This window comes from Lissotriton helveticus, chromosome 3_2 (assembly GCF_964261635.1).
Source record: "Lissotriton helveticus chromosome 3_2, aLisHel1.1, whole genome shotgun sequence".
NCBI lineage: Eukaryota > Metazoa > Chordata > Amphibia > Caudata > Salamandridae > Lissotriton > Lissotriton helveticus.
Genome location: NC_136062.1, coordinates 261,226,756 through 261,246,534, shown reverse-complemented (window position 1 = coordinate 261,246,534; position 19,779 = coordinate 261,226,756). Strand labels below are relative to the sequence as shown.

The following is a 19,779-nucleotide window of genomic DNA, read 5'->3' as shown; positions in this document are numbered from 1 at the left end:
GTTTTGGTCTTCTACCCAAAGCCACCAAGACAAACAGGGTTGGACTGGCCGTAGCAGGCACCAGGCGTTTTTCCGGTGGGCCGGAAGGGTGGGGGCAAGTTTTGGCACTGAATAACGGTTTTGCAGCAGCACTGCAACATCGGCCCTCTGTACCAAAAGCAGCAGCGGCAGTGTTTCCCACAAGCACATACACCAATGGCAGATCCCCCGCTAAGGCAGAGGAGCGTCACCCACTGCTCTTAGAGCAGTGAAAAAGGAAAAGATAAAAGATAATAACAAAGTCATTATTATTTTATTTTTCGCTGCTGCAGGGCTGGATTAATGTGGGGTGGGGCTGATGGCTCAGAGAGGAGCCATCGGCCCCACTACGTGCTCATGACTGCTTGGCCGGCCGTGTTGGCCCAACCAAACAGTTATTCGCAATATGCATATTCCCCACCAGACTGTAATGGACAATCTGGTAGGGAATATGCACAGGCTACCTGTCCCCATCTGAGTGCTGATCTACAACACTCAGACTTATCACAGCGTTGTAATTGGCTACGGGGAGCTTGGGTGCCTCCTGGTTATAAGACTGCGGAAGAGAGATGCGGCGGGCAACCGGAGGTAGGTGGTTTTTTATATATCTTACAAACAACCCCGCCCGCCACCCCCGTTCCCAACCAGCTCCCACTGAAATACATCAACACCAGCAACCATCCCCCTCCTCGCGGCCAGTCTGACTCAAATGCTGGGGCTGGTTTGCGTTCCCAGTAGTCCTGCCCTGATGACAAACTGTTGTATATAGGGCATATCAAGCAACGCTTGTCATATGGCAGGGGTCTAAAAGAGTCAGGGCAGTGCTGAATTAGTCCTGGTGGCAACAGGTAGTGGCCACCAGCACTTATTTTCGGGGACTGGGATTATTTGTTTGCATCAAAGTCTGAGCCAGAGAAAGAGAGAAAGGCAGAAAAGGTAGAAAGAAAGAGGAAGAGAAGGTAGGTAAAGAGTGACATAAAAGAAAGCAGGGAAAAAAGAAGAGGCGTGAGGTAGAATGAAAACAAGGCTCAATCCTGATTACTTTTGTTGTCTTTACACAATTGCATGTCATATTGTTCTTTCTTATTAATAAACATCTTTTTGAACTGAAAAGAATGAAAACAAGGGAGGCTTGTTATTCACAACCCTCTCATTCAGCTAGAGGCGGGCTACTAAGAAAAACGTTGCTCCCCTTTCTTTTTTGCAAATTAATCACTGAGTCAGGGTAAGGTAAAAAAACATTGCACCAAAGCCAAGGTGGCATTGTATTGTGGAGCGAGGCTTTTAGGGAAATCAGGCATGTTGTAAGGTGCTAATCCGATGCTAAATGGAAGTAAAGTTTAAGAAGTGAAATCAGCCATGTAATAAGGTTAGTGCAGGGAACATTCCTCCTCTAATTCCCAAACGTCGCATTCATTAGCCCATGCCAGCAAATGACTTGGAAGCCTGGTTTCTTTCTTTCTTTCTGCATTGAGAGCACTGCATTGGAAACATCAACTGTTCCAAAATGGAGGTACACGGTGCAGCACAAACGCAGAAGTAGGCTTTGAAATGCGCAATACCTGCTTCTAGGCTGTGAATTAAATGTGGCTTGCAGCCTAATCTGTACTGTGATTGCAGATATTAGCCTCACTAAACACAGACAATACCACGTTATTAACAGGTCATTGGCACATAACCGAGAGCTGCCAAGTCCGAGCAGGTGTGAGCAGGCCTCTCTGCGGAGGATTAACCAACCTCTCAGGGGGGCAGTGAATCGTCAGCCTGCGAAAGGAGTCAAATGAAGTGAGGACTGAACATATTGCACAGTCCTATTAAATGGTCACTTTTTGCAAGTACGGAGCGGGCAGCCATTAATAATTACATTACTACACTAAATTGCAGCACTGAAACACAACGAACATACTCAAACACAACATCAAAACTGGCTGCTACATCGATTATCAACTACTTGACTGGACAAAACATACTGAAATGCAGATTCCGCATTCACACTCCAAGCACACGCCTAAACAAGGAAAAAATACAATTATAACACATAAAACACCACTGACATGACAACGCATAGGAACTAGGTTGGTGCACTTAATGAGATGATATCTAAAACCTGCAAACTATTGCACTTGGTTGCTGTGGAGTAGGGAAGGAAAAAACCTGCAATCAAATCCTCCCATAGATATTTGTATTTTGTGTTATTGGAGCAATTCGTTCGGCGGCTATATAGCTGAGGCAATACAATATCACCTACATGATGATAAAAGTAAACAAAAGGACACCCTAGCATTCGTAAAGCCAGACCAATAAGTGATTTTCAAAGACCCATGTACAATAACATTTTGCCATCCAGGCACTCCTTTTCCTTTACCCTAGCAACCAGACCATTTTTAGGCCCTATACTGCAATTCAGCACCTTCCTGTGGCCTACTATTGTGGCATCATAAGGCAGCTGTCTGCAATGGCCTTAAAGAAGCAGTAGCACTGGGGAAAACGCTCCCAAAAATGTAATCCATTAATCAGTAATATCATGACGGCATACAGCGGGCAGTATGTGCTTATATGTCGTTTCCTGTTGTAAAACTAACAAATTACAGGTAAATAATAAATCTAAAGGAGCAAAAATATGATGGATTTGGTTAGTGTTCTTTGTGAAGAGGTTGTGCGGTAGCAGCCCATGCTGGATTGCCTATTCGGCGAAACTACAAATTAGTCCTTTCACCAAAGAACAGCTCAGTTAAGGCATCACCAGTTGATAACAATCCACAATTGGTAATATTTGTACCACAACATTTGCAGTCACCTTTTTTTAAATTGACATGTTTGCCCCAAATTCTCACCTATTTAGTATAGCTTTTACAACACTTAACATTTTGTAACATTATACATGCTTCTATTACAACACACATGTGGAAACGAAATCCTTCAGTTCCCTGCTTCTCTAAAGAACCTGTGACAATAAACAATCCATCTGCAGACAGTTGAGAACATTGAGGAAAAACAGAACTCACAATGACCGCTTGATAATTATGTCACGCTGGGCAATATGCAAACAGGTCATCCCATCAAACAAAGAAAAGTACTATAACAACACCATCAATGGAACTCCATAACAGTAGCAGAGCGCTGTTCCAGACAATCACGCATCAAACCTCTGCTGGACCCGCCTATTCCTCACTCCACAGAAGAGTACAATTTCTCCAACCTCTTCTTCAGTGGCAAAATGTAGACAATCCCACAGCACATCAACAACGCCAAGCCTGCTTCATTCCTTACATCCACCTCTTGACATAGAATCCTGCAAAGTTCAGCTTTCAAAGCCCTGTCTCTCTTAAATCTGAATGACATCCTCAATTCCCTCAGCGACACTTCTTATGAAGTTGATATCTTACAAGGGTCCTTCATTAAAGCTCTCTTTGGGGATGCTCTCTTACTTATTTACCACTGTCAATTTCTTGCTAACTCAAGGCATCATGTCCAAAGCTCTCAAGGAAGGCCACATTCAAACACACTAGACTCAGATGACCTTGCCAACTAACAGCCCATTACTCACCCATCATTCCTCTACAAGATCAACAATATCAATGAAAAAGCAGTCTATTTTCAACTACAAGATCACATCCATGCTGACCACCACCTGCATGACTACCAGTCTGGATTCAGATCCCGATGCAATCAGATACATCGTAGATGATGCCCACTTGACCACAGATGAAGGTGTCTTCGATGCAGTCGACCATCCTACCCACATACGAACTCTGGAGTCTCAAATGTAATTTAACAACAATGCGCTTCACTGGTTCTCCTTCTACCTTTTCAAATTACACAAGTTTATTCACAAGGGGCTCTTGTGGTTACAAAAGAAACCTATCATCTGCGGAGTCTCCGAGGGTTCCATACTGTCTCCTGTCATCTACAGCCTTTACATGGAGCCGCGTGGTGCTCTGTTAACACATAAAAGATCCCAATTCACCAATATGATGATGATACATAACTCTACTTGTAAAAATCATATGCTTCAGACATCTAACGCCTCCAGCACTGCATGCACACCATATAGACCTGAATGCTCAACCACTACCTGACGCTCAACCCAACTAAGACAGATTTCCTGTTATTTGCCAAGAAACAGTACATACCTGGCTCAATCACATGAACCTTGCTGGCTTCGAACCACAACTTTCACTGAATGCCAAGTCACGTGGAGTCACTCTGGACATCAACCTCACCCTCGTGGAACACATTGCCAAAAAAAGACACCCAGGTACAATCTCTTTCTTATAAAGAATATAAACAGTTCTTTATAGAAAGCAGCTTTAGAACTGTTATTCAAGCCTTCATATTCTTGCATCCAGATGACACTAATGCTCTGTTTGAAGGCCTTCCCGACTCCACACTAGCACCCATTAAGGGCACCTTATATGTGGCAACACATCTTATCAAGGGATAGAAAAAATATGATCACATCACCCACATCATGATGAAGTTGCATCGTCTAATCTTGCTGGCCTGCACCATCTTCAAAACCAGGTGCATCAATTACATAGGCATTACCAACAGCACCCCCCTTATATTGCAGACAAGCTCACCTCTGGTGGTTCTTGTCACACCCACAGCCTAGACACTATGAGGCTGCAAACTGAGAAGTGTAGAAAAGTAAAAAATAAGACATCAGGCCTTTATCATCTATGTACCCAGGATTTGGAATAACATCCCCATATCCATCTGGACTGTCCTAATGCTGTTCCAATTTAGGAAAGAGTAAAGGACTCGCCTCTTTATAGAACACTTCATCACCATGCATTAACCATCCACAACCCCACTTCCTCTCTTATCACTAATTGACTTTATGCTGGACTTTGAACATATACAGCACTCTGCTGCCTTTTGGCAAGGTTTGTGCTACAGAAATACCATACACCTACCTATATACCTACATTTTGGTTTCTCTTTCTAATCTCCAACAGGGATCTGTGATATTTAACATGTGTTAGCTAAACCTATTACAGTCACACTCTCATCTTGTGTTAAAGTAAAAGAAATGTTTTACACCTGGTATTTACATTAAGACCTGGAATAAGACCAGAAGGTATAGCGGTTCTGGTTGACCTGGAGTTTCAATAATTCTACAATAACATTTTGACAGGTGAATCTCAACAGATGAAAGTTCCACCAGGCAGTGCAGGACATCCGGCTGCATAGAATGACAGGTAGGGGCATACAGGAGTATTTTACCTGCTACTGCTCAGTGGTCTCCTTAGGCCTAAATAAGAATGAGTAAAACAAGAATCAGCAATGCTTTAAAAATATGCCCTGGGTATTGGCTCTACAGAAGAAGTCTTGCTTCTGGAGTAGAACTTCCGGTGATAGTCAAACAAAGAAAGGCACGCCAAGAGGTTTGTTGCTCATGGCTATCATTTTTAAAAAACATTTCTAGTGTCATGCTTCTCCAAACTGGTGAGTTTTCTATAGCAGTATTGCGTAAATATGAGCCATCCAACTTCTCAGTCTACCAGTGAGGAGCTTCGATGAGGAAAGCTGGTAAGGTGATGATGTATTATTTGAATCTTTGCAAAAAATAAGCTTCATGTGCTAGGGTAGGCTCCACACTTACATAACAAGAGATTCACTCCCTTTGGGCGGCACCATCAACAAATATGATCTCCCCAGTGTTAGCGCAGACAAAATTCTGGTTAATACACCAAGCATACTGGACACCAGCGCGCTTAGCAGCGATAGGACTCAAAGAAAATGACAGCTGTTGGAACTGCGGCTCGAAAAAGCGAGATCTAGCGCACCTCACATTCCAATGCATCAAGGTTAGAAAATTCTGGGATACGTTCTTCGAATTCATTAATAGGGCCCTAGGCTGCACACTAAAAGCAGAATTTGACGTAATAACCACAGTACACATCAAAGCGGATATAACCACACAACAAGACAGAAACCTCCTTGACTTCCTCCTTACGACAGCAGTCAAAACAGTGCTAACCAAATGGAAGGATACCACCAAAGCCACTTTCAGGGGATCATGGTTGAACTGGGTGACATACCTAAGGGGGGTGGACAGCACAGCACTGAGAAACACACCATGGAAGAACCCCAACAGAGGGATGTGGTCAACACTAGACAAATTCCTAGTCTCATACAAACCCGGATGAACAGTGGTAAATAGGCTGCACCGGCAGGTAGACAACCCCACAAGAGACCGGCTACGATGTAGGAACACACTCCCACAAGAAACCGGCTGGGTTGCAGGCTGTCGGTACAGGACGGATGTAGCAGTGGTATCAAACCCACGCGCGAGGCAAACGGTCAACCACAAAATAACGGCCAATGACCTTTATGTTTTGTGTTATATTATATGTACCCTTTAGACACGGGACTAACAGCACATACTTATTTGTTCTATGTTACATGTGTACAAGTAAGAAGGGCGGATAGGCGCAGCCCGATAGGCCGTAAAGTATACCCCACTAATACAAGCAACAAATACTGTAACACGAGCGCCCGGATGGAAACTTCTGCCAAGTGTCCTATTTGTTATATGTTATGTCATTTATTGTAAAGTGAAAAATACCAATAAAAACTTTCCCCCCCAAAAAAAGAAAACGACAAAAATGGTAGCCTGGTGCGTCAGTTTACTGACGCTTTATTCATTTTTATGGTCAGCTTAGCTTTACAAACATCAACCAGTTGCTTTAATTGTGCCAGTCACAGCAACCGCACAACGTCTCACCACGCGCCCCATCAAAACCACTAAAGGTGACACTACAGCTTTAAGATAAGTAGATGACCTAAACTGCGCAGAGCGTAAAGCGGTTAATCAGTTACATTTATTTAAGTACACATGCCTAATGCCGAATTAGGCTGTAAAAATATAATGGACGATTTATGGCCCTAGCCAGGCTTAATTAACATTGATTCCCGGGGAATAGAAAACGTTAGAGGTCTGCACCATTGAGGGGAACAATGAGCTGGCTGCGTGTTGTCCAGTTTGTAACATGATTTACATGAAGACAGCCCTCCCCCCTTAACTTCCCGGGGCTTCTCGCTTTTCATCTAGTTTCTCAAAAGGGTGATATATAATCCATAGATAGGAACATCTGCTGTCAGATCCTTTGGCTGATTTAGAGCACGCAGCCACATTGGCCTCTATAAATAGGCGGGAAAAGGCCTAATTCGAGGCCTCGCGGGGATTCCGAGTTTTGGGCCATGTCTCATCGCTTGTCCGGTCTGTGGCATTTTTATGAAGTGGTCGTAATGAAAGTCAGAGTGAATGTACAGGATGCATATATTTCATAGACAATCGCTGGGGTCGGTAGTGCCAGCAGCGTTGTAAAACCTCTCTGACTGAAAATTTATTGCAATGGATTTCAAGCCTCGGTGGTTCGAATGTCTGCTGAGTGGTCCCTACATGACTCGGAACTCCGCACACCGTCAGGACTGACTTATGGCGCCGCGCTCTTCAGGCGATAAAGCCCAGCTGCTGTTTTCCAAGTCTTGAGACCATTCCAAGAGATTTGGAGGAAATACTCTTGAAGTAAATACTCAGACCGACCTGCCAAGTGATGTGTTAGTCACATGGGTTGGGGAGGGGCAGATTCAGACATAATCGTGTTTATAGGAAGTGGGACAGGAAGAACCAAACATTAACCATTAACAGTAGCAGTTCCATCACCGAGCCAATTACGCCCACAATGCTAAACACATTTTTCAACTTCAAAGAGTTTAACAGGTAGAATTATGGATGAGAATGCTTTTCACCCAGGTGGAAGAATCATGTTGCGAATGATGAAAGGCTTTCATGTACAGACCACCTTTAGGTGCAACGCTAGGCCTTTTCTGTAGGTCTATATGTGATCGTAATCGAACAGACAGAACACACAAATCTTTTTCTCTCACTGTGAGTATATTTAGTGAAAATCATTTTGGAGAGGATTTATGAGCCTGGCGCACAGTTTAGAGAAATTTAACTTACTTTTTGAGCAAGCTATATGATATCATTTATACTAACGAACAGAGAGTGAAAAAAGGTGTTCTTGAAATAAGCACTGGGAAACTCCTGATTTTCGCGTCAACATCTACTCTTGCATCGCACATGCAAAACTCATAGTTCTCACGAGTAATACACAAAGAAAAAATTATATGGCTTAACATAGTCTACTTTTTTGTCTCTAGGAACCTGTAGTGCAGTGCAGCAAGTGAGGACGGTAGTCCTCGGTAAACCATACATTCTTACCTGAACGCATGTACCCCACCCAGGTGAAAACACAACAAATTAAAAACTATACATGTGTTATTCAGCCCTTTTCAAGACTCATAATTTGTCCGCCCAACATAAAACTCGTACGTGGTCGCTTGCAGCCCACTCTAATCTCACCAATGGTTCAAGCTCCTGAAGACACGCAGAAGTGTTACCTTTATCCTGGAATGTGAAATTTATGTATTAAAGCACGACATTCGAGTTGCAGAAGGTCTTTCTCTTAAAACAGTATATCACACCAGGCTGTGATTTATAACCTACACTTGTTTAATTACAGAATGGGGTTCGCCATAAAATGATTGAAGGTATATTTTCAGTATGCACACATAAAATGATGGGTTGCCGGCTGTATCTGCACAGACTGTTAATGTATGTGGAGCATTTTGGAAAGCAAAGAGATTCCAGGAGAAAAAAAATGCTGGCCAATGATTTTTTTTTTTTTTTACAAATAGCATGTACTTTAGTATCAGCTGTGCAGCTATTTGGAGCATTGAGATATTAGATCATATGGGATCACGTTCCCCTCGGCCTCACAGCCCTACAGCTGTGAATACACATCTGTTGTGTGAATACCAGGTTAACAAGCGTGTAATGCAGCCTGCTGGCAATCAAGACATCTGCCCATGGGCTGCTGTTTCTTACGTTCTGTACATGCTTGCTTTCCTGGCAATACCAGTGCGACTAGGCTCACCAGTATTAGGCATTCATTGGTAGCATGATGTTTTCAGGGTACAGACGTACATACCATACAGTGTTTTTAAGAGTAAAGCACTGCACAGCAATACCCGAAATTCCCAGGGACTGAAGGTGTGGCTATTTTGTTTTATCATTTCAAAGCTGCAGAACAGTATTTTCCACTATTCCACTTGCTATAGGAAAAGCCCCACATTATGCCATGACGCCTCATTGCATAATTTCACTACTTTTGCAGCAAAACTGCAGTGCAGCAGGGTGGGAACAGCGCAAATGATTGGAATGCGAGCGGATGTCGTTTTTAGTACTTGATTTTTTTTGCTACTTTTTAGGGGGAAATGCGTCCTAGTATCCAAAATGGATGGGATACACATTTGTTGCTAACATTTAGTGCCAAATGCCATATACGCTAAATAAACTGTGGAAATTCCTCATATATCTTGATAAGAACGAGCCTAGAAATAGAGGGGCTGGAATTCTGAACACTCATGCTCCTTTGTAGCTGTGTAGTGTTGACAAAAGATTAGAAGGCGCCCAGAACCATAAAGATGGTGCAACAGACCTGCCAACTCACATGGCACCACCATATGTTACATGATATCGGATCGCCTCACACGGTGAAGAACCACTATAACATGGTGACTGTACGGTGAGAACTAAAACCATTGCAGAGAGCAGGTTAACAGCCTGTGTGTGTAGGTTGTGCACAACTGCCGTACCCTGGACATGATCAGCAGCATCAGAATACTTTGTACATGTTTGCGGGAAGGTACATCGGTGTGTGTGCCAAAGTGCAGGGCTCTAATCTCCACTGTCTCACCATGGTCCTATCCCCGTTGACTAGGTGGTAATGGTCTCAAAGCCCAGGTTTTTCCTCCTGGGTATGCCATCTATAATACCCTTCCCCTCCTCCCACACAATACAAATATTCTCAAGGTTGTAAGGTGTGGTCCAGACACTGTTAGAAATGTGCAGAACAGATGAGAAGGGTCGACATAATATGAATAGTTAGGCATCTCAAAGAAATACAGCATGTGTCCACAGGGGTAGGGTTCTAGAGCAGGACTTTCTGTGCGATAAAGGAGTTAAGATTCTTTGAACCGTCACCGTATACACAAGTCCTACTCAAGGAAGTACCTGTGTTATCTACAGAGGATAGTATTGCAACCTGTGCCCACTAAGGATCACTGGTCACCGACCACACACATTATCCATCAGTTTAACTTCAGAAATAAAGAGGAGAAAGTTCTCCAGAATACAAGGGCCAGCACCCCAGGATTTCTCACAAACTGCAGCTGACATAAGAACCTAGCCTCCTGCGCTTTACCAGACTCTTGAAAGTAGAGCTAGGGTTGTTCTGGCAAACGTTTTGTTGACTAGGTTTGCTAAAAGACCAATGAACTCAAGCCATTCAATCTTGCTCTTTTGCACAGCCTGACTGCCATTTTGACATTTTAGCTCTATCTCAACATCAACTGAAGTAAAGTTTTTCTTCCTAAATAATAATCGTTATTTATTTTTATCACACGTCCATTCTCAACAGAACATGACAATCTAAGACTGCACCAGTAAAACCCAAGCATGTAGCATGATTGGATGAGAGACTGGCATAATCCCACAAGTAATGATTCATGAAGGTGTGCTATCCGGCCTGTGCTTAATTTGAGAAAGGGGTTGCAGGTGCGGTCCTCGGCACTCCTTTTTGGGTACTGGCACTTATTTTACTTCAACAGACTTTGATACACAACAAGAGAGGGAAATCACAAAACAGGGAAAGGAGACAGATAAAGAAGGAGGAAGAGATAGCCAGACAAATAGTGGCAAAGGGGGAGAGCCAGGATAAAAAAGAGAACTTGTAAATGTGAGACAAATAGGCAGGGAGTGAAATGTGGTGGCATGAGGTGGAATCATGACTATGCATCCTTGGTATTCAACACTTTGACCTTCCATAGCGCCGGCTGAGGACTTGCGAACAAAGCTTTAAATCTGGCACTTATTCTTTGACAAATAAAAGCACTGGATCCCTGCATCTCTCTAAGATATTGCAAGTCACAGTGAATAATATTACACACAGTGGCATACCTAGGGTGGGAGAAGGTGAGGCGATCCTTCCTGTGCGGCACTGTTTTTGGGGGCCGGTGGAGGAGAGCAAGTCGTGTCTATCGACGACCACTATCCCCTAGCCTCCCGAGAACAAGTCGTCCATGGGCCGCTAGACCCCACTCCCCCTGGAACAAGTCGGCTGCCACCTCTACCCCCCTGGAGCTCTTACCTGCATCAGGCGGCAAACTTAAGGCCCGCCTAGTATGGCAGTAGGTCTAGCTATGCCACTGATTACACAGCTAGTAGAGAACCCGAGTCACCATGTTGGCCACATTGAACAGAATGAAGTCGATTTTGCATGTGTAGCTGTAGAGCTCGATGGCTTTGGCATGCGTATGCGAAGGACTATGCTTGGATCCTCACTGTTAAAATGAGTGCTCCAGAATATATCCAGGAGCTTGAAGAGCAGAGACCAGACATTCTTTGAGTAATAGGGCCATATCTAAACATACTTTATTTTGGTTTAACCTATGTTCATGATGGCCCAAGCCGCAGTTTTCAGACAGTCGCAAAAGATAATAGGCACACATTTTCCATGTTATGGTGCTTTACTATTGCATTGGTAATGTGGTAATACCTAATCAATTTAAATCAGATTAATGACAAAAGTGCACAATCTGTTTCCCTCACATTTAACAATAAGTTGCACATCAGAATACCTTTCAAATCAGTGCCTGAGTTTAGGTATGGTGTTATAGAACATGAACCACCTTAATTATGTGCATGTGAGGTTTTATTAGGGCATCTCCGACATCCAGGATGCTTATTTATTTTCGCAAAATTTATACTGCACGTACCAGACCTGTATGTGTTGCAAAATCACTTTACAGAAAGGCATTGGTGACCCATTACTAAAGGACCATAAATATAGATACAAAGAATAGAAAACATCAACAATGTGTTCTCAACAAAGACTGACAACTAACAGATATAACCTCACAGTGTTCAGCTATACGCTATTTATTCTACAAATGCTGAATATTTGTGTGCAATAATAGATGGACAGTTTCTCACTGTTTTCCTAAGTGCTCGTGAAAAGAGTTTGACAGAGAGGTCCTCTCATCTCATGTTAACTCTGGGCTGCTGACGTGTTGAATCTGCCTTCGAAAATTGGTGCGGATTAGTAAGAACACTAAGCAAACCTGCACGTTTTTAACTCAGAAATGGTCCTGCCCTGTAGCTAGAGAGAGGGTGCCGTGGTTTGGCGAGGAACGCAGGAGCCACACAAGATGAGGAGAACCTTTGAACGGGTGAAGACGGCAGAAGTTGATTTTAATGTGTGGCCATCTTCCTACATTTCACATTTTTGTCTATCAAATCCATTTCTACTCTGAAGTGTGTGCACGGGTCACATTCACGTGTACATGAAACAAGAGTATATGTGTGCGTCATTAGTAAAAGTACATATGCAGGGGCAAACACTAGGAAGATCATCGTGTTTCACTACCTAGGTCAGGTATATCAATAAATATGAGACTGGTTAAGCCTGGGGTTTATTTTTCGTCCATTGGTAGGCACACAGATATGTTATACCTGGATGTGCAAAGTGACTAGATGATATATGGAAATGCATGCCTAATATTGAATACATATGGAAAATGCGAAATGGATGTCACACATTTCCACAATTAGGACAGTGCTCTAGAAAGAGATGGTCCTCATTAAATATTTAGCTCTATATTCAATATCACCATCATATATGGCACAGGTTAGCCCTCACTGTTACACAGCAGAAACGGTCAGCTAGTTATTGAGAATGAAACTTGGAACTGGAGTGAAGCAATCATACCATGTCTGCGGATTGGTCTCTCCTGCACATCAGTGGTTCTCACTCACAACATGGAAACACTTTCCGCATAGGATCACAAAACAAAAACACCCCGCCACCCATGCACAATAAATGGTGTAGCTTCATACATATATAGGTAAGTGCTTCAGTACCCAGCATAGGGGTAGTAAGCACTACATAAATGCTGCAATACTATATACCGTGCAGACAAATAAGAATAATACTGTGAACATGGTTGTACTGGTCTGTTTATGTCACTGAACCTCTTAAAATCATGGTCATCCTATGTAATTGTTCAGCTAAACTACGTCTACGTAACCCTACTGGCAAAGCAGGCAACTGCTTAATTAAAAAAAAAAATCTTTCTAATCATGAATCTCATTTTACGCCAACATCCAAAATTGCTCCTAACTGTCAAATAGGCTTAGTAACGTCTGTGAAAATTACAGTATGCTTATGTCATGGTATTATGGCAGTGGTGATGTCAAGATCCCATTTGTTGAGCCTGATTTGACATTGTGTCTTAAATTACTTTCCCTAGATATTCATCAACAATGAGTGGCAGAACTCAGAGAGTGGGAAAGTTTTTCCAGTGTACAATCCAGCGACGTCAGAGCAGATCTGTGAAGTGCAAGAAGCTGACAAGGTAAAGTCGCTTTATATAAAACATTATTTTATAAGTTGTCTTTGGGGCATCCGGGTGATTCAAGTTTGGCAATAGCCTGTGGAACATTTCTAGCTATCTTTCAAATTTTTCGATATCTTGCTTTCCTCTGAGCCTAATTCTCGAATATACGCACTTTGCAAATGCAGAACAGTATATCTTAGTTGTTGGTGTTGTTGGCCATGGGGAAGAGGGACTACACAAGAAATGTCCTCTTCACCCGAGCTGATGATACACACATGCCTTAATCAATCCCAGGGAGTGGTAGTGTTCCTGCTACCACTGGGTGGGTCATTACTATCTAGTCCCACTGCCTTAAATAATAGAATGCCTATGACAAAATTTGGATATGCAAAATATTTCGGCATTGGTGGTCCCTTATGGGTGGGACCCCACTGCACTGCAGGTCTTCCCATGGTCAGGGGGGTTATGTTACAGCCCTGGTGTGTTTCAATGCACCACTTCCTAATGCTGGGGGGCAACTTGGACTCCAAACACCTTATGGGTCCTCGGAGTCTCATAGCAGCACCCTGTGCACACAGTCACAGACAAGATTAATAAATGCCTCTGCCTGCTGTATAAACAAGCCGATCCAGTGAATATGGTAATGGCAAGGAAATTAATGATGCAACAGCCAACACATAGTGCATACAACAACATGGCAGGAGGTCTGCAAAAGGGGTTGGAACATCGCAAGTGTTGCCCCTGCCTGGTACATCACCCATTATGGAAAGGGCAGAAGACCGCCACTGGATAACTCCCCCACTATCGCCTTTGTACAACCAGGCATAATTAGGCACTGCTGGCTTTACAATGTAAGGGTTTTGCTGTGCTCTTAGCTTTCCTAAAGAAGTAATGGGCTTTCCTGTGGGATGTTACTACCAGTTGTTTGTTAAAATGTAATTGATTATCCTAATTCTACCTCCCAAAGTGTAATTATGCCGAGAAAGTAACATGGAGCATCCAATAGCAGTCGTGAATTAAGTGAGTTACATAGAAAATAATAAGGCTAGCTATGATCATGACAGATTGAGGAATAGCCACAAAGGACCTGAATGGTTTTGAAAACAGACATGCCTTCTGTCAATAATTTAGAAGTTAGTAAGACTCAGAAATGACGTTCTTGTGTACATTTTCAAAGTTTCAGAATGATAAATTAAAAGTTATAGCTGTTCATATTCATCATATGTGATTTGACTTTATTTATGTCTCCATTTTAGTCCGATATAGACAAAGCAGTGAGGGCGGCAAGGCTGGCCTTCTCTATCGGTTCGGTCTGGAGGAGAATGGATGCTTCGGAAAGGGGCCGACTCTTGAGTAAATTGGCAGACCTGGTGGAGAGGGACTTGGTAATTCTTGCTGTAAGTAGCTTAAGTGCATAATATGCTTGTTAAGCATGCATAATGGGGTCTTTTTAGATCTCAAACACACTTGAGGCTCCCATTGCCTCCTTATGGAAGGGGTTGGATTTGGTTGTATTTCTGTATTGTTTTGGTATGTGATGTAAGATTTAGAAGCTTGTTTATAGGTTCTATCACAAAGTGCAGCTACTCATATACCCAGAAGACACCATTACCCGAGCTGGTCTTCCTCACATTGAAAGTAGAGAATTTTAATAGAATACAGGTGTTGGTACTTTTGAACACTAAGATAGTTTTCCAGACCACAAGCCGGTATGCATAGAATATTTTAGGCTCTAAGACAGAATAATCTGTTTTCAGTTCAATTAAACGTGTGTAGAATGTGGCATTTTTTATATTTCAAATACTGAAATGTTAGTTCTACTCATTTTAATTTTCATGTGACACATCTCATCTTCACATCAACTTGTGTCAAGTTTTTCATTCTAAAAATAATTAGTGAATTTTGCTATCATAGTATATTATGCACATTAGTCCAAAGCACATTGAAAATCAGAGTTAGTTCACAATCAACTAGATTTACAACGGTATCAATCTGAATTGAGGGTTGGCAGGAAGAAGGCTGTCTTCGTCCAGCGGTAGCCCTCTTCTACCCTCTCCTTGCTCCCCCCCTTGTAAAGAGGCAACTAGGAGGGAAGACAGGTTGTGCGAAACAGGTGTTCTGTGTAGGCTAGAGAGGGACCAGGGGAGGTTTTTCTGGGGGTATAGATGTGCCCGGAAGGGGCGGGTGCAGTGGGTCCTGACTTGGAACAAACACGTTTAAGCACCACTGTCAGCTCGAGATGTAAGCAGAGAACACGGGGGCCAGCTGCGAGCCATAGGAGCACCCTAGCCAATGCGGCTGCCCAGACCGACCCCATTCTGCCCAGCCTTTTTGGGGTGACTCACCTATCAAGGACTTATTATCTGAGTTTAAGGCAGTTTTAAAAACCAAGCTTGACCCAGTTGTGTCCATGTTAAACCATATAAAGTCTAGAGTATCAGAAATTGTGGCTCACATAAACCCCTAGAGAGTAATGCAGATGGTGCAGCACATTTCAACTGAGTAGGTTAACCCCACTATCTCTGCTCCAGCTTGTAGTACCACCATGCCTCATGTGGCTCCAGGTGCCTCAGCGAGTGTCCTTAAGCCCTTTAGGGGCCCATAAGGAAGCACCCTGGTCCCTCAGACTCAAGCTCTTCCCAGAGAGGCAGTCAGTTACGGTGTTACAGCTCCTTCTCCATCAGTGAACATAGGGGCTGTGCTCAATCTGTCACCAGAGGTGACTTCATATGTTGTGGTTCTGGGGAATGTCCCACCCGTACCAATCCCACACCTAAATATTTTCAGGAGTTAAAAAACAAACTGGTGCATTTGTTTAATTCGCACTCCCTTGTTGAGTTGGGGATCTACGACTCAATCGTCATGGATTTGTAGCGTAAGCTGGGTGGGTGTGGACAGCAAAAGATGGGCGGGGGACTGTGTGGTGGTAAATTCTAATAATCCTTCAATAGTGGCAAACGTTCTGGCTGCCTCAGCTCTATGTCTAATTATGCATAAAAACACACACCTGGTTTAGCGGACAGCCTCCACCAAAGATGGTGCAAACCTGCACACATTGGGGCATATTCTAATATTTGAAAATTCCTCTTACACTTTTGAGCAACTATACTACTTTGGGATATTCCCAAAATTTGAGTATAGTTAATCAATAACTTACATGTCTCCACTGAAGTAGGGTGTGAAGCCAAATTTACAAGTGAAAAGTTATTACTGGCTAAAAAGAGCAGTTGTAAATCCAGCACCACAAATTGCCAACCACTGATACCGCAACACTCTCCCTTAGAAAATAATGTGACTTAAATAAAAAAAAGAAATTACATTATTTTATATTGTTACAAATATAAATAATACATTTCATGTTAAAAAAAATTCTAAAAATAAAACAGGTTTTAGTTTATTTTAACATTTTTAATAACCCTTTTGAATAATAAAAATATTGTAACAATTTGTATTGAAACATAATGAAATTCTTTTTAATTAAGTAAATTACAATTACAAAAAAAACCTATGCCTAACAATAGGGTGAAGTATATCCTTTACAATAGGGAGTTTATCAGACTTCACAAAAATATTTTAAGTACTTTTATGTAAAATAATATATAAATGTGTTCTAAAACTAGAACACATTAAGAAATATATAATATTTTAACTTAATTGCAGATTAAATACATATTTAAATCTAATATATTTAATTATTTAACATTTATTTACTTAAGTATTATTCTTAAAAAGCACTCCACTGTCAGTAGAATTTATACAATTATTTACTATGCATACAAAATTATTAACAGAACATATATTTAAAAAATGAAACATTTTTAAAGTACCTTATAAATACAATTTATATAATTAAAATATTATATAATTAAAATATTACATTTAAGATTACGTAGAATACTTTTACATTAAACAAAATGTATATATACGTACATAGTATATACACACACATACACACACACACACACACACATACTTAAAAGTCAAATATAATATAATGTATTTAACATTAATTCCTGTTGGGTTTCATTATTTTCTATAGAAGGGTATTGCTGTACCTGGACTTACTCCAGGTCTGAGCTGGAGTAAATGTACTACTGGTTTAGGACCTTTATAGCTGAAGTAGATGTAAAAGTGAAGGTTGTGTGAATAGCAACAGGCTCGCTCTTTTGTAGGTGGGTGCTGGTCCTTCCATAAATCCCAATGTAACACTTCCTTAACGCCTCCTTGCTCCTCCCTGAACCCCTCCAATTTTCAAGTACATACACCAAATTTTTCTACCAATCCCCTAGGCCTCTTCCACATTGAGTACTAAGTAGTAAACTTACATGTGTAAGGATCTCCACAAGGCCGCAGGTGATGCCCTTAATAGACCTGAAAGCCTAAAATATTTTTCTGACGTAGGGCATTCTCTTTGAAAGGCCAAACACAAGTGTAGTCTTTCATGATTACTCTAGGCGGAAGTGTTAAGCCTGCTATGGCCTACATAGTTCCTTATGGTCAATTCCCCAGCAAATTACTCTCAGCATCAGAGACACAAATACAAACTAGAGGCATTCACAGTTAAGAAAGCCATGACATAAAACTATTAAGTCACAAGAAATGTCCCATAGTTAGAACCTCCTGGCTGTCTTGATCTGCTCTACTACCAAGACCAACTGGCAGTAACAGAATATGTTACATCAACTTTTCTAGTGCCTATAGTACATGATACAATCCTTAGACCCTTCTTTGGGTCGTTTATGAAAGCTTATTTTACACCACCCATTTATGTTAACAGTAGAATCCATACCTAGCTTTATAAAAAAACTACAATTGTTATATATAGAAGGTCAGTCCATGTAACTTAGTGAAAATCTCAAAATAAATCTGGGATAATGCATCCAAATTCTCACACATTTTGATTCCTTAAGAACCTTTACATGCCCTGACACAGCAAGGCCTAATTGCAACAGAAAGGATCCAGTAAAACATGTAATGTGATGAGATGAATAATATCATTAAACCATAAGACTGGGCTTGGGTTCAGTATGGGTCAGGGAGAGAGGGTATATTAAACTCATAGAGGATGTAATGCAAGAAAGGAAAGGTCCTTTGTTAAGCTTATACTTTTCTCCCTTATGTATCTTTTAGACTATTGAATCTCTCGACAGCGGCAAGCCATTTATGCAGGCTTTCTACGTAGATCTCCAGGGAGTGATAAAGACTCTAAGATATTATGCTGGCTGGGCAGACAAGATTCATGGGATAACCATTCCAGCAGGTGAGTTTTTATGATTTCCATTTGAGGACTTAAGTATTTCCCATTTAAAACATATGTGATGTGTGTCATTTATAGGGTACTCGCACATTCACTTTTCCAAAAATCACTCTTACACCAATTTCCATAAGCACTTTTATATTTTAGACCACTAAAATAGCACCCCAGAATCGGATGGCAATCTGCTTGAGTCAATTAAATCCCTCCATTTCTTTACGCTTACCAGATAATGGAGACTTACTTGCACATAGTTGCCTGACAGTCAAGGATACAATATCTTAGAGAGACAAAGAACCTCAAAGGTTTCAATACTATGAATTATATTTAATAAAACGATGGAGAGTCCTTAGTTCTTCTATAATACAGGTGTTTATTCGCACCCACCAGAGGACACCACCAACTGCCAGCTCTGTTCCATGCCACTCTGTTTTTGTTATGTCCCCACAAAGTTCTGGTGATGCACCTAACATTCTCACTGGTGCATCACTGTTAAAGGGGAAGTTACAACACATCTTCCCCTTCAACACATTTATCATGAGGAAAGGGAATTAGTAATAAGGAATAAAAAAAAGAAAAGGAAAAATTGGAATACAATTTGCAACTAATAACAACAAGGAAATAAAAGGAAAGGAAACTAATATATCACTCTATAATGTAATCGTGAAAATACAAGGGTGATCTCCTCACTCTTTTATCTCGAAACAGTTGTTCAGTCTGACCCTCAACTTTATTACGACACATGCTTGACGTTCTGGTATGTGTCGTAATAAAGTTAAGGGTCAGACTGAACAACTGTTTCGTGATAAAAGAGTGAGGAGATCACCCTAATGGATGCCTGGTTGGGCTAATGGTGTCCATAAATATGAATAATGCCTCATACGCTCCTGTAAACTAGGTCACACTCGCCTAACCGATTATATACCTTCTGCATACTTGTGAAAATCAATAAAGTACTTGGAAAAAAAAACTATTACGACCCAATTGTCGCGACTGAGTCTCATCATTACCATCCTCCCTGTTACATTTGGACA

The 19,779-nt window shown here is 41.6% G+C and overlaps 1 protein-coding gene across 1 annotated transcript in view; it reads left to right on the top strand.

The window, feature by feature from the left end:
* ALDH1A2 (aldehyde dehydrogenase 1 family member A2) overlaps window positions 1-19,779 on the top strand; it is a 204,178-nt gene that overhangs the window by 68,477 nt on the left and 115,922 nt on the right. The window contains exons 2-4 of the mRNA XM_078685163.1: window positions 13,405-13,509; window positions 14,748-14,888; window positions 18,622-18,751. Coding sequence (XP_078541289.1) covers window positions 13,405-13,509; window positions 14,748-14,888; window positions 18,622-18,751 — 376 coding nt within the window. The remainder of the gene's footprint in view (window positions 1-13,404; window positions 13,510-14,747; window positions 14,889-18,621; window positions 18,752-19,779) is intronic.